We start from the raw sequence: 14,646 nt of genomic DNA on the forward strand, positions 1-14,646 counted from the left end.
TGTTGTCCTTGATGAAACCTACCACTGTCATATTGTCCGCATACGTGATTCGTACTGAACCTGGCTTGGCAGTCATGGGTCATTAGCGGTTTATGTTGGCTCTGGCTGACCTGGGCACCTCTCTGACCCCACATTTAAAAGCAGAGTTTCATGCCTTCAGCATCTCACACAGCTTCTTTTTCATGTGCCTTCTTCTACATCATGTTCACCATAGGCTTACATAGGCTAAAATTATTACAACAGGTTACTGAATATGTTATTCACAAACACTTTTTAACCAAATCTTGCTGATCAAAATTTTATTTTCATAGTGCTCTTCAAACTTCTGGTCTTCCTTGTCACTGCTACTAAAGACAGCATCCAAGTGGCTCCTGAGCCAGTTTTGTTCCACACAGTTTGAAGCAAACTGAGCTGCCATGTACTGTGACAGGCTTATTGAGACATTAATCTAATCTTTTTATGCATTGGAAAATGACGATTTTTCAGAGTGGCGTCAATAATATTTAGTTTCCTTGTACCTCTTCAGCTTACTTGTCTGATGACGGTGTCATTCAGATGGTAACAGACACCCTCAAAGGCAATAGACCTTGTACCTGTTATGATAACGTCTCCTACAGGGTTCACAGTCTATTTGACAATCAGAGATGAAGTCATGAGACTCTGTGACTCTCTGAGCTATGGATGGATTAGTGACAGAAGAGCAACATGCTGTAATAGCACTTCTAGAGTAATGTCACTGTTATAGCAACATAGGTCTTCTGCTGTTTGTGGTTATATTCTCTGGCTGGAAATGGACTAGGCTGGCCATTACCTTCCTGTGCAACTCAGCTCAATACAAAATCTCGCTTACAGGACAGTCTGGGCTTCATCCCAATCAATGAACAGAAGGAGAAGTTGTGGATAATGATTTTGATTTTCTGCGCTGTTTTAGAATTGTAGTCTGTCTGTAGTTTTATCAATGGCAGTGGAGGAACTAAAGGAAGCCATTCAGTCCGTGTTAATCACGCTTCCATATGTTGAATTAACATCAACAACTGCCTTATTCAGATCGTCTCTTCTCTCTTTGCAGTGGAGGGTGGTTGTTTATGGGGCAGACAGTAAGCTTCAAACTCTCACATTACAAACATCACGGGCAGAAGTTAATGACTGAGTAAAATTTACTTCACAGGCTGTGTAAAATTTAAAACCTCAACACAGTCCTTACCTCCAAGAAGCAACTGTTTCTAATATTCGTGTTGTCTGGATGAAGCAAAGTGTAGACAAGGTGCTGGTTTTACCAGGCTGGTTAAGTCTGTAAAACCTCTCAGGTGTGAAACACACAAAATAGGATGTTATTGACTCTGGATTTACATGAGAACTGCTTGTCATGGTTCTGTTCATGTTGGTTAAGGAATGCTTAAAATCTGTAGAATATATGGAAATATATATATTTTTTAATTTAGTAATAATTAGTGGAATTCCTCATGTCCATATTTTCACAAGGATAGAATCTCCACTTCATTATTTGAATTGCAGAGAGAGAGGTTTGACCAAATAATACTTAAAAATAACATGACAATACTTTGGCAGTTTACAAGAACTAAATTCCTTTAAATGATTAAACTCAGTTAAACAGTCATCATCCATTCATTGTCTTCTGCTTATCCAAGTCTGGGTTGAGAGTATTAGGTCAACCTACACATTGCTTTCCACAGCGATACTCCCCAACTCAGACTGCAGCATCACCTGCACTATGACAGACCAGGCCTCTGTCCGTCCATCCATCCATCCATCCATCCATCCATCCATCCATCCATCCATCCATCCATCCATCCATCCATCCATCCATCCATCCATCCATCCATCCATCCATCCATCCATCCATCCATCCATCCATCCATCCATCCATCTTTCATTTCATTCTATTATCATACCTTGACAAGACAAAGTGATATTCAAACTCCTCTTCTTGAACTAAATACCTCACCTCAAACTGGATGGAGCAGTCCATCTTTTTCTTGCAAAGAACAATGTCCTCGGATTTAAAACATTGAAATATCTATAAGCTAACCTACAAGGACACAAAATTAATCACGTTAGTTCACAGGCTACAGCTTGAAGGGCCTCAGATTCAATTGGTCAGAAATAAAAGTTTTCTATTCCAGAACAAGAGGATTGTCCAGAGAATGTAATGTTTATTATTTGATTCATAATTGGTCACAGTTTGATGTTTTTATGACGTAAAGCACTTTGAACTGTCTTGTTGCTGAAATGTGCTAGACAAATAAACTTGACTTGACTTGCTTGGGTAGTTTGTAGGCCCCCTCAACGAGCATGGATGGTTCCTGAGACCCCTAGTTTATTGAAAAGTAATTTTTCAACAGAGAAGACAAATGCCCATTTTTAACGAACGAAGTAAAGTGTAATGGCAGGGCTGAAGTTTAGGTTTTGGTGGTGGTTGAGAACAAAAAGACAAGCCATTGTAATCTATGGAAAGTTCTTGCATAATGTCTCTTTAGAGAGAAAAGGCCATAACTGTGTCAGTGTATTCATTCAGCGGAGTGTGGCGTGCCCTGCCCTCTGGTCTGTGGGAGTCCCACAGACCCCAGTTGGACGATGAATAAGAGGATTAGCTCAGCCCTCAGAGAGCCCGGACATCCACAGGCTTTTAGGGTGACAACTGGTGCCTGCAGCAGAATGTGTAACAACTAGCCCCTCCTTTCTGTCACACCAGTCATCCACCCAAATCCCTGCCCCTGTTCTCCAGATGCCAAGGAGACAAGAGTCTGAGCAGGGTGGGGGTGGTGTGTCTAATACCAGCCTATAAGACTGGGAGAGTAAGATAGGTTAATCTGAGCGCAGTCTGGACCTTTATTCCTGTAAGTTATAATGGTAATGCTATGGCAGTGCAGTCAGTCCATCGTGTTTAGCTTTTCCCATATGAAACAATTCAATACAACACATTTTTCCAGTTTAACCCATGATTCTTCCATGCAATTTCCTTTTAAAACAAAATGCTATTTAAAATGGGAGATGACATTTCTGGGTGTGTTTAAAAACAAAATCAAATAAGCAATGCAAGTATCATATAAAACACAATGTACCTTCATATCAGAAAAGAGCACATGACATAAAAACACAACAAATGCATGTAATGTATTAGTCTTATGCATGAACTAGTTTTTAGTGAAAGTGTCAACTTAGTTCAAAGATGAAACCAATGAACACTGAATTAAAATATTCAGTTTTAATCTGAGCATTTAAATTATAAATACTGTGTAGATCCATCCATCTTTTCCCCAGTGTTAGTAGAGGAGCCAGAGGTGGTAAAGGCAAGTCAGCTCCATCAGACAATGAAGTGCAAACAGAGCATGAGGATTGTGGTGCAGCTTGTGAAGAGGATGAAGAGGGGAGAGAGCGAACCATATCTGACTTGGCAGGGATCCTTTAGGCCCATATTGGACAGCAGAAAGCTTGAGATGCACACTGGGAGAAAGAAATAGCACGTCAAGAACACATGTTTAAGGTTCTCCAACACCAGTTCAGTTTATTTCAAGAGGAGCTTCACAGGCTCAGTCTTCTGCAGGCCTGAGGCCTTTTGTGCAAGACTATGCTCTCTCTTCTGCAGAGGCTTGAGGCCTGATGATGTGGATAGTTCACCACCAGAACCTGCACTGTCTGCTGTTAAGCCAGGTGACGCAGTTTTTACACATTTTTATAAAGAACCAAAACTGCAAAAGCTAAGTGATGATGATGACATTGAACATTTCCTTATAACTTTTGAGAGGATAGCATGTTTGCAGATGGCCAAAAAGTGACTGGGAATTTCAGTTGATTCCACTTTTGACTGGTAAACTCAGGAGTGCATATATACATATGGATGTGGATGAGCTTTGTGAATGAATGACGATTAAACTGATGTCAGCTGTGAAATATGTGAGCTGTTTTTTTTTTTTTTTTCCTGGCTTCGGTGAGGGGATTCTAAGGGGCACGGTCTGAATAGAGACCCCGCTACGATAATGTTAAATCTGCTATTTTACAGAAATATGAAATTAACATCGAGACTTATCGACAGAGGTTGCGCTATCTTCATGTGGAGCCAAATGAATCCATCAAGGAGCTTTATGTGAGACTTAAAGAACTGTATGGCAAATGGGTTCAGCACCGAGGTAAGACTGTTGAAGAAGTAAATGACATCATAATTCTTGAACAGTTCTTCCGAATGTTGTCTCCAGAATGCCAAGATTGGATAAAGGAACAAAACCCAAAAGATGCAGCAGAGGCAGTTTCCCTGGTTTCCCAACTGTGGGCTTTTATAACTGCAAAAAGGGAGTTTAAACAGTAAAACAGTACAAGCCAGAAAAACAGTATTAACTTTGGGCCATTCAATTCCCTGGGCTGTTCACCTGGGGAAACATAAAACAATAGCCTGAATCCAACGGTGTTTCTACTGGCCTGGATTACACCGAGATGTTGCAAGTTTTTGCAGGAGTTGTCCTCAGTGTCAAAAAACATCCACCAGATTTGCAGCATGAGCTCCTCTTCAGCCTCTTCCTATTACAAATACACAATTTCAACGTTTGGGCATGAATGTCGTGGGTCCAGTGGAGAAGAGCAAATCAGGTAACTGATTTATGTTAGTTATCACTGATTATGCAACACAGTGTCCAGCAGTGTTCCCCCTGAAATCTGTTAAGGTTAAGACTGTTGCCGTTTGTTGCCTGGTTCAGTTTTTTTCATTACTGGGGTTCCCCAAACAAATACTGACTGATGAAGGAACAAATTTTATGTCCACATTACTGAACGATGTGCATAAACTGATTGGCATTAGGGGACTGAGAACCACTCCATATCACCTGCAAACTGATGGACTCACAGAGAGGTTTAATCAGAATCTTAAGAACATGCTTCGTAAGTTAATATTAACACCCTTCCAGTCAGCATTTAGCATTCAGCTTTAGCTGCCATGCCAGCAGGGAGTCAGTGTGAACAGGGCTCCGGCTGCTCATTTGGATGCTGCAAATTTCCCCATTCTTCCAGCTGAACTGTTAAAATTGTTGTTTTGGTGGGGATCAGGTGAGAACAGTTATTTTTACGTCCTACCACAAATGTTCTGTTGGGTCGGTGTTTGGGCTACACCAGAACCTTTACCCTGTTGTCTTCAAACATCTCTGTGTAGCTTTAGTTGGATGCTGCGGCTTGTTGTCTTGCTGGAAAATCGATTTTATTTTCTACCTTTACAAGCTGCTGAGAAGCATCCCCACAGCATGATGCTGCCACCACCATGCTTCATAGTAGGGATGGTGTGTCTGGCAGGTCAAAAAGCTCCAGCAAAAACTTTCTTTCATCTGACCATGGAGTCTCCCACATGGATTCTCAAACTCTAGTCCAACCTTGATATCCAGGTGTCTGGACCTCTGCTGAATTAGGTCAGCCTCTTTTAAAGAGAGTCAATCACCATTTTATGTACTTAACAGCTGTTTGTGTATGAAATGATCAATAACAGAGTGAGATGTTCACATCCACCTCAAAAATATGTCGTTGCACCCCTGATGACGGTTAGTGTTCTCTGGAGCAACCTGCTGTTACTGGGTTAATCCTGCTTCTGAACACTTATATCCTGCTTTTAACAATTTGAGGATTTTCAACATATAGTAATGTTAATAAAAAATTAGGACACCCTGTGACAGCCTGTCTTTTGACAGATGAATATTTAAGTCAATGATGCCTTTAAGCTATTTCAGACAGTCACTCTAAGCTGTGCTGCTGTTTCATACTGGATCTTTCACACTCTCTGCAAAATATATCAAGCATATCCACACAATGTGGGCAGTCTATTTAAGGTTCCAAGCATTTTATTACACTCTTAACGCTGTTTACGTGATACTGTTTATCACGCTGTTCACCTGCCTGCAGGTGGCTTATTGAAAATACACACTTTTGTTCAAGCTGATTATTACATCTCAGCCATGCCATGCCATGTTCATCTGATCTGGGATTTGTCACTGAATTCTGGTTGAGTCTTGCAGGACTTGTTACTCTGGGGTTGTGTTCAATGGAGGAGAGGAGGCTGCAGACTCATTGGGACAGTAAAAATCTCACAACCACACCAGTGTTGTGAGATTCCTTTATTAAAGGACACACTCTTTCTGTTAAAGAGTGTGTCCTTTAATAAACACAATCATCACTAACCTTACAAAGCCCATTTGAATGGCTGCTATATTATCAAACATATAAAAAAGGTATAGGAAGATTCCTATAGGTTAGGAACTGAAAATTAAATTTGTATGGCATCTGTTATACTGACAGCGTGTAGAAATGACAGGTAACTTAGAGGCTGCTTTTAAACAGTACATTTTACTTCTCTCTCACACTGTCCATTTTAATTGTGACACTAATAGGACATGAGCCATGAAAAGATGAAAGCTGGATAAAGCTTCAACATATGAGTTCTTATCTAGAACAGTTTTTTGGGCACAAGGCAGACACACAAACACAAAGAAGACAATAAACTGCTGCTGGTGTATTGTTTGGAAGCTGACAGGTGTTTTATGTCACAGCAGCTGGTTAAACAGCCTGTTTTCTGTTTCTACCCTAACTGAGCTTGGAGACTCCGTCTGTCCTGCCCCTGATCCTGCTTTGAGGTCCAGGGGGGAAGCTGGAAGTCATCATTTCAGGCTTTCAATGTTAATGTCTTTGAAGTCAAAAAATACTTTGTTTGATTTTACTGGGTCTTACCTTTGCATTCAACACTGTGGGTCATAGACTCAAGAACTTCTTTGGATTTTATGATGTTTTAAAATGGTTTAAATTACATCTCACAGAGAGATATTTTACTGTTTTTATGAATAAGCATGTCTTAGATGCAGCTGTGTGTTGTGGTGTTGCTCTTCCTCCTCTTTATATTGTATCTTTATATTTTGGGTGAAATTCTTAAATGTTATAAACATGTGTCTTCTTATCATATGTGTATGCAGATGACATTCAATTGTATTGGTCTTCTAAAATGTCTGAATTGTACAAACTACAAAAAGCTTGGCCAATGTCTGAAATCAAACTGCAGCTCCATGGGAATTATCCTTAAATGACAAGACAGAAACCCTGAACCTTATACTCCTAGTGATAATATTTTGATTATGAGGTAACATGTTTTATAATGAAAATAATAATGAAAAATAATTCATTCATTTTCTGCATACCCTTGTCCCTAGTGGGGTCAGGAGGGTTGCTGCTGTCTATCTCCAGCGAACATTTCGGGCGAGAGGAGGGGTCACCCTGGACAGGTCACTAATCTGTCGCAGTAATGAAAAATAATAAATCCTAATCTAAACTAAACTAACATATCCTTCCTTAACACTTCATCTGAACTAACTAAAATATTTTGGAAGGCAGACAAAGGCTTCTCATACCCCTGAAACTGGAGATCTTCACCTCCTGTTACGAAGGTCTGTCTCAGATGGAAGGAAGACATATTTTCTAAATGTTATGTGTACTGCAACCCAATGCTGTGAAGCACAAACAGGTCAGGCCATGACAGTGTACTTGGACAGTCATCCGAAAATGTAGAGAGGCTGTTAAAAGCAGAATTTTCTTGGTCTAAACTGTAAATTGGTTTAAGAAAAATGTACTTAGTCACATCAAAAACTATATAAAGTTAAGTTTTAAAAGCTTCACATGTTGCCAAATAGAAGATTTTTCTTGAGGGAACAAGGCAGAACTATCTCCAGACAGAATTTTATATTGTCAAGCTTTTTGCCCAGAGATTTAATGGCCCACAGCCAAACAGTAAGATGTCAATTAGTCAGAAAGATTTTGAGTTAAGGACTTAATGAACAGACTGTGACTATCAGAAGCGGATCTTGTGACCGTCCAGATATTTTTTGAATGTGTCACATTTATAGAGTGGCTATAGTAATATCTGTTCCTTACTGTTCACTGTGCATGTATGTGGTACTGTTGCCTTGCAGCAAGAAGGTCCCGAGTTTGACTTGAGAAAAGCACTTTATTAACCGCTGTAATGTATTGATGAACAGGCAGTTTCCCCTCTGTAATCAATGAAGTATATTCTGATTCTGATTCTTCTGAACATGGCGTACAATGATATAGAGATCAATTGCCAGTAGATAAATTTTTATGGATCTACTTTTTTTAAATCTTATAACTAAGCAAATAAGATCATCCAAAAGTCTTGAAGCACACAACTCATTGACTTCTAGCTGGGTAAGAGATTGGTCACTTGCTGTGCAGACTCAACAATGTGCAACTTGTAAAACATCCTACCCTCATTAGAACATTTCATGTTTTATGTTACACTGTTACTATGATGCAGAGAAATATATTAATCAAAGAAAGTAGTTTTAGCACACATTTGTAATAGACTTTAGTGACCTGATGACATGTTTTTATGATAATGTTTCTGTTCTGGATGCAGCTGGAGGTTATACATACAGAAATCAACGCAAGTTAGCAGAGGACATTGACTGGTCGTATGCAGGTAAGTTTCTTATTAACAATATCACAAAAAAATGATGGCAGTTTATTATGTTTTGCTGTTGTTAAAAGCCTTATTGATTCTATATTTGCTGCTGTGCAAATTATCCACATTGGGAGGCATGTTCAACCATGTTTATACTAAACAAGGAAAACTCTCCATGATTATTGTGTGATATTATGGCATCTCAGTCCTTAAGATGATGTGCTATTAGACCTAATTAACTAAGCTCTATAGTATCCAGCATATAAATATTTGTGGTCAGGCTTTATATGATAACACAATCCTGAGCCACATAAACAAATACTAATGTTTTCTCACATTACAAGGTTTGCAAGTAAAAAACTAAACAAAACAAAACAAACAAAAAGAAAAATAGGCTTTAGATCATTGTGCCTGCTAGTGAGTCTATGAGTAACATTTAATTTCAAACATCCACACAATACTGTTCAACTTGTATTTATAAAATGATACAAGTATTATCTTACCTTTTTTCACTATAAATCATTTTGAAATGTTTTCCACATGTAATACGGCACTTATGCTGTACAATTAAACAAAGTACAAAAGGAACAAACTTTGAAGAGAAGAAAATGCATAACAACAACAACTCTTCATCTACTACTTTGCTGAACAACCTTCTGATTTAACTCTAGTTTTCATCCACCCATCCATTTTCTCATGGGGTTGGATCGCAGGGATAGCAGCCTAAATAGGGAGTCCCAGACTTCCCTCACCTCAGTCACTTTTGCCAGGTTCTCCAGGAGAATCCCAAGGCATTTCCAGGCCAACCAAAACATGGTCCCTCCAGCGTGTACTGGAGGGACCACCTTCCCCCTGGAACCAGGGGAAGCCCTGGTGGAACATGAACACCTCACTATGAGATGTGTGTGTTTGTAGGAGTTCAGGAGGCATCCTATGTAGATGCCATAGACACCTTGTTTATTTCACAAAGGGGCCTGATTGAAGACAAAAGGTTTGGTCAGTACCAAACGTTTTTGCGTATTCTTATTATTTTTCTAAACAACCATGTGCTACCACATGATTGGATCATCTTGTTCCTCACAATAGCTTCTTTATTTTATCATTTGTCAAGTTTCCTATTTCAGTGATAGAAAGGAGATGGTGAAATATAAAATTCAAAAACATTTTTCTGTATGCCTTTCAGGAGGATTAAACCAAAAACACTGGGCCAAGAAGTTTCCTTTATGCAGCAGTGCAAAGCAGTCTCCCATCAACATCAACGAGGACCAGGCTCCAGTCAAGCTGCAGTACCAGAAGCTGAGGTTTGATGGTTGGGAGAGTATGACAACTGACAGCACAACCATCAAGAATGATGGCAAGACGGGTATGAGCATTTACAAAAGAAATTATCTCTACGTAACATGACAGGGTGTGTTGTAGATGCATTATTTGGCAGTCTGCTGCCGTTTAGGTTGCAGAAATGTCACACTGACCTGATGTTGGAGCCAGCAGATATGTGGGGGCCACATCCTGCACTATGTTGTTAAGTGTTTATCCCATCATTCTATGTAATGACAGCCCTCTATCTGATATCCAGACTGCAACCCATGTCAACTATATATCATACAATAATATAAAAATATAACAAATAACAATAGCATCTGTAATTACACTGTAGGACCACCAGGAGACTCAAATTCATGTTTTTTATTACTGTTTGTAATGATAAATAGGATTAGCAGAATATTTGTTTTCGGTACTTCTGATAATTGGCATAAGCAACATATTTTTTCAGAGGTGTTTAAATATGAACTTTGAGCACAAAGTTTCCTCTGGTGTAAAATTGAATTTAGAGCCTGAACTCCATTTCATTCATCCTCACACATCCCACGTCCATATGAGATCTTTGTCTTTTCTACTGTCAGTGGCAGTCAATGTGGATGGAGACTTCTACATCAGTGGAGGAGGTCTCAGGTCAAAGTTCAAAGTTGGGCGCATAACCTTCCACTGGGGACGCTGCAATGCCTCCTCAGACGGTTCGGAGCATAGTCTGGATGGAGTCAAATATCCTTTAGAGGTAAGATCTAACTCATGAAGGCTGTAGGGTTCGCGTTAACTGAATATATTCCATCTCTGACCATTTTAGATGGTGATGGAAAAATCTGACAACCCTCTGTCATTTTGACAGATTACAATTTTTACTCCTGACCACTTGATGCAGACAAGCTGAGATTTTCAACTTTACGTACAGAATACGTTACAGAGGTCAAGAAATCAAAACATTTACCATCAGAGCATCATCCCTGACCTGGACACTCAATTCATCTCACTAGCTGGCCTCCAGCAGTGCATTGAAGGGTTCTGGACAGGACGTTTATGAGCATCTGTGACCACTGCAGGAAGCTGAATCACCAGTGCAGAAGGAGCATGTGCTGCTTGACTTTCTCCCATTGAAGCGAGAGTTTGTCAAGCAAGACTTCTGAGAGTCTGACTGACGTCTGATCACTTGGAAAAATGTTCAAATACATTTAATTATTCACAAACAGTGTTACTTAATAATGATTAAGTAACCTAGATACTTTACTGATTACTTATTTTCCAAAGTAATTAGTTATCTTATTATTTAAATATGTTACTTCATTAAACTCTGACGACCATTCTACGTTTTTTATTTTTTTTGCCTGCTGCTTTTGGGTCTGCCTACAACACAACATGATGGGAACACAAAATGATCAAACTACAAAAAAAATAATAAAACAAAACAATCCAGAGAAAGTTTAAGTAATAACTAAAATCTTTAGTAAATGATAATATTCCTTCCAATAAGCTGTCAATGTAAAAGGAGAATCTTAGAGTATGTGTTTATTTAACATAAAAGGAGTCTGATAAAGGGACCTCTAGAGGAGAGCCTCTCTGTGGATTTTGTGCTTGAAGTACCCTTTTTGTTGTCTGACATGTTTTTGCCTCATGCTTATTCTGTTTGAAAACTAGAACACAGAAGTTAGAATCCAAAATAAATAATGGTGAGCCAGTAATAACCATTATAACAGGTTTTGCTTTTCTCCTGTAGATGCAGATCTACTGCTATGAGGCTCTTCAGTTTGATTCTTTAGATGAAGCAATCCAGTCCAGTGGCAGAATCACAGCACTAGCTGTCTTGTTTGAGGTATGTTTGAAGTGTTGAATTTCAATAAAAATGATCACACTGAAATGGTTTTGTAAATTTATTCAATGTCTTTTCTTTTTTTTTTACAATCAGTTATTTTTATTGTAATTGTTGTTTTATATCCACAAAATTATGTACAATTTAACATAATTAGGATATATGCAATGATCAGTGTCTTTGAGTGAGACAGGAAGAACTAAGGGGTATTGTCTAATTTCCTGGGCTAAGAAAGAGGACAAAAAGTAATGGAGAAAGGGCCAACCCTGATGAGTGCCTCTAAGTATGGGAAATAGAGAGGAACAGGTATTACCAATATACACCATCACAGACAGGTTAGCATAGAGAACTTTTACCATTTGGATAAATTGTGGACCTAGTTTGAAGTTGTCCAAGGTGACGAAGAGATAAAGTCACTCCAGTCTCCAGAGACAAGACAGAACTTGGGAAATCAGCTGTTTTTGCTGTATAAATAATGTGTAGCAAGTGCTGAAGAGTTCAAATGCCAATCTGCTTTTATAAATCCAGTCTGATTATTATTTATGAGTCAAGATAAATATCTATCGAGTCGCATGGCAAGCACTTTCCCACAGAGTTTGACATCCCCAATTAAGAGGAACAATGGTCTGTAGTTACTGCATTGAGGTGGGTCATATTTAGGTTTGAGAAGTAAAGTGATTGATGTGGCATTGGTGCTTAAATTAAATGAACCTTTGTCAAATGCCACATTACTCACACCTAACAATGGCAATGTCCCAGAATGCAAGGTGTAACTCTGGTGGGACATTGACCTAGCCTGGGGATTTTTCATAGAGGCAAGGTTTCATAGAGGCAAACTCTTCTAATGTAATGGAGACACTAAGTTTCTCTGAATCCTGAGCAGCAAGAGGAGAGAGCTGAAGTTCCTGAAAAGTTGCTCACAGTTCTTAGCATTTAACACAACTTCAGATGAGTAAAGTTAAGAGTAATAAGTTTTGAATAGCGAATTAATTTCACAGGGTTCAGTTAAGGTACCGGTAGGTGTTTGGATGGACATAATGGTGGAGAGTTTCTCATTTTGCTTCAGTCTTAAGGCCAGTAAATGGCTCAGTCTGGTGCAGGGGTGGACAATCCCAGTCCTTGAGGGCCAGTGTTCTCCAACTCTGGTTCAACACTCTTCAATCAAATAACTGAATCACCTCCTAAGTGCAGTCAAGTTCTCCAGAGTCCTTCAAATTACCTCATTTTCATGTTTAAGTAGAGACACAACTAAAAGTTGGAGGACACCGGCCCTCGAGTCCTGGAGTTGCTCACCTCTGAGCCATTGAAATAATTCCTTCTACTTCTATGAATTAGGAATTCAGCTCTTTGTCTTAACAATGATTTTAGCTCTTTCCTAGTCATTTGGTAGTCTTCTACCAAACCTGCATTCATTTCTATAAAGGTTTTTTAGGTGCTACGAAAGAAATTGCATAACTCTTCATTTCTAAGAAGTGATATATTGAATCACCAACATGAAGCTTTAGGTGTCTAAGCATTAGGTAAGCTGATACAATGCTGTGATCTAATAGGGAACAAGGTATATTATGAATTTCAGAGAATAAATTAGTGTATACTAAGTTAGTGCCATTTTTAAGTATATAAATATGTAGCAACAAAAAGGAGTCTGACTGCTGATGATTTAGAAGTGATTCCATTTCAAATCATGCCTTTACTAATCAATTATTGATTAATAACAGTAGAGCAACAGTTTGCAGAGTCAAAAGCATCTTAATGTACAATAGTGTCAAGGGCAAGGACATCTTACATGGTGTTTTCGAAAAGGTCTAAAGAACAAAATTATTGATGAGCTGGAATCTGCTAAATATCATTATCATAAAAATATTTTAGTTGAAGCATAAAGCATCCAATAACTGACATGGAAAAACATAGAAACTCAAAACCTGGAGGAGACTAAAATTGCAGGGATATATTTGAAGGTCACTATTTGAATGTAGGTTTGGTAGAAGACTACCAAAACTACCAGTATTGCTGTTTTTCAATACTTGTTGAAAACAGCAATACTGGTAGTTTTGGTAGTCCACAGCTCAATGTTTCTATTTGTCAGTATTGTTACAGGTGAAATATTCAGATTTGAGAGTAAATCTCAAATCAGTAAAAACTAATTATGATTTTTTTTTTTCTTTGGTTTAGACTAGCACTGAAGACAATATGAACTACGCTCCCATCATCAATGGTATCAACAGTGTGAGCAGATATGGTACAACGGCTTCTTTAGTTTCCTCGCCTTCTTTTTTGCCCTTTATTTCTTTTGCATGTCTCTCAGTGTTTTTCTCATTTGCTGTCTAGGAAAGAGTGCAAAGGTGTCACCATTTGCCCTCCAAGGTCTCCTGCCAAACTCCACAGAGAAATATTTCGTCTACAATGGATCATTGACCACACCGACCTGTGACGAGACTGTTGAGTGGATCGTCTTTAAGAACAAGGTGGCCATATCTGATGAGCAGGTGAGAAATTAGATGACAGTGTTAGCAATAAAAATACTTAGCTTTACAATAAGCAAATTCCAATAATGGAGAGTTGATATACAGTGCACATGCAGTCATTATGTAAATAGCTCAATGTGCAAAGAGCGCTAAGTCACCAGTTTGCTTTTCCAAGAAGATGGATGGTTCATGGTAGGAGAGGTCCTGAATCACATTTCCCATCATGGTTCTTAACACAGTGTTTTAGGCCTTCACCCACAGAGTTGAAAGGGTAACTTATCATTCCACAGTACAGGGAAAGAAGCAGAGTTGGGTGGGGCAGAGAGAAAGCCGTCAGCACATCAGGTGTGTTTGTTTGTGAAAGTATGTGTGTGTGACAAATCATGCATGGGTAGACCTCATGGAAAACAAACATTGTCATACGAGACTCATTTAGTATATTAAAGCTATAGAAACATTCACACGCATATGCTCATCTACGTGCACACACACGTACGTGCACACACGTTTCCGAAACCGTACATTTAAAACTCAAAATAACAATAATCATGTTAACAGTTTGAAACAATTTCCAGAACGCAGAT

General features: G+C 38.9%; 1 protein-coding gene across 4 annotated transcripts in view; it reads left to right on the forward strand.

The window, feature by feature from the left end:
- ptprz1a (protein tyrosine phosphatase receptor type Z1a) overlaps positions 1-14,646 on the forward strand; it is a 74,188-nt gene that overhangs the window by 17,120 nt on the left and 42,422 nt on the right. For all 4 annotated transcript variants that reach the window (XM_044125638.1, XM_044125637.1, XM_044125639.1 and 1 more), the window contains exons 2-7: positions 8,411-8,473; positions 9,639-9,818; positions 10,360-10,511; positions 11,505-11,600; positions 13,770-13,836; positions 13,926-14,083. In XM_044125638.1, coding sequence (XP_043981573.1) covers positions 8,411-8,473; positions 9,639-9,818; positions 10,360-10,511; positions 11,505-11,600; positions 13,770-13,836; positions 13,926-14,083 — 716 coding nt within the window. The remainder of the gene's footprint in view (positions 1-8,410; positions 8,474-9,638; positions 9,819-10,359; positions 10,512-11,504; positions 11,601-13,769; positions 13,837-13,925; positions 14,084-14,646) is intronic.

Source organism: Gambusia affinis, linkage group LG08, assembly GCF_019740435.1.
Source record: "Gambusia affinis linkage group LG08, SWU_Gaff_1.0, whole genome shotgun sequence".
NCBI lineage: Eukaryota > Metazoa > Chordata > Actinopteri > Cyprinodontiformes > Poeciliidae > Gambusia > Gambusia affinis.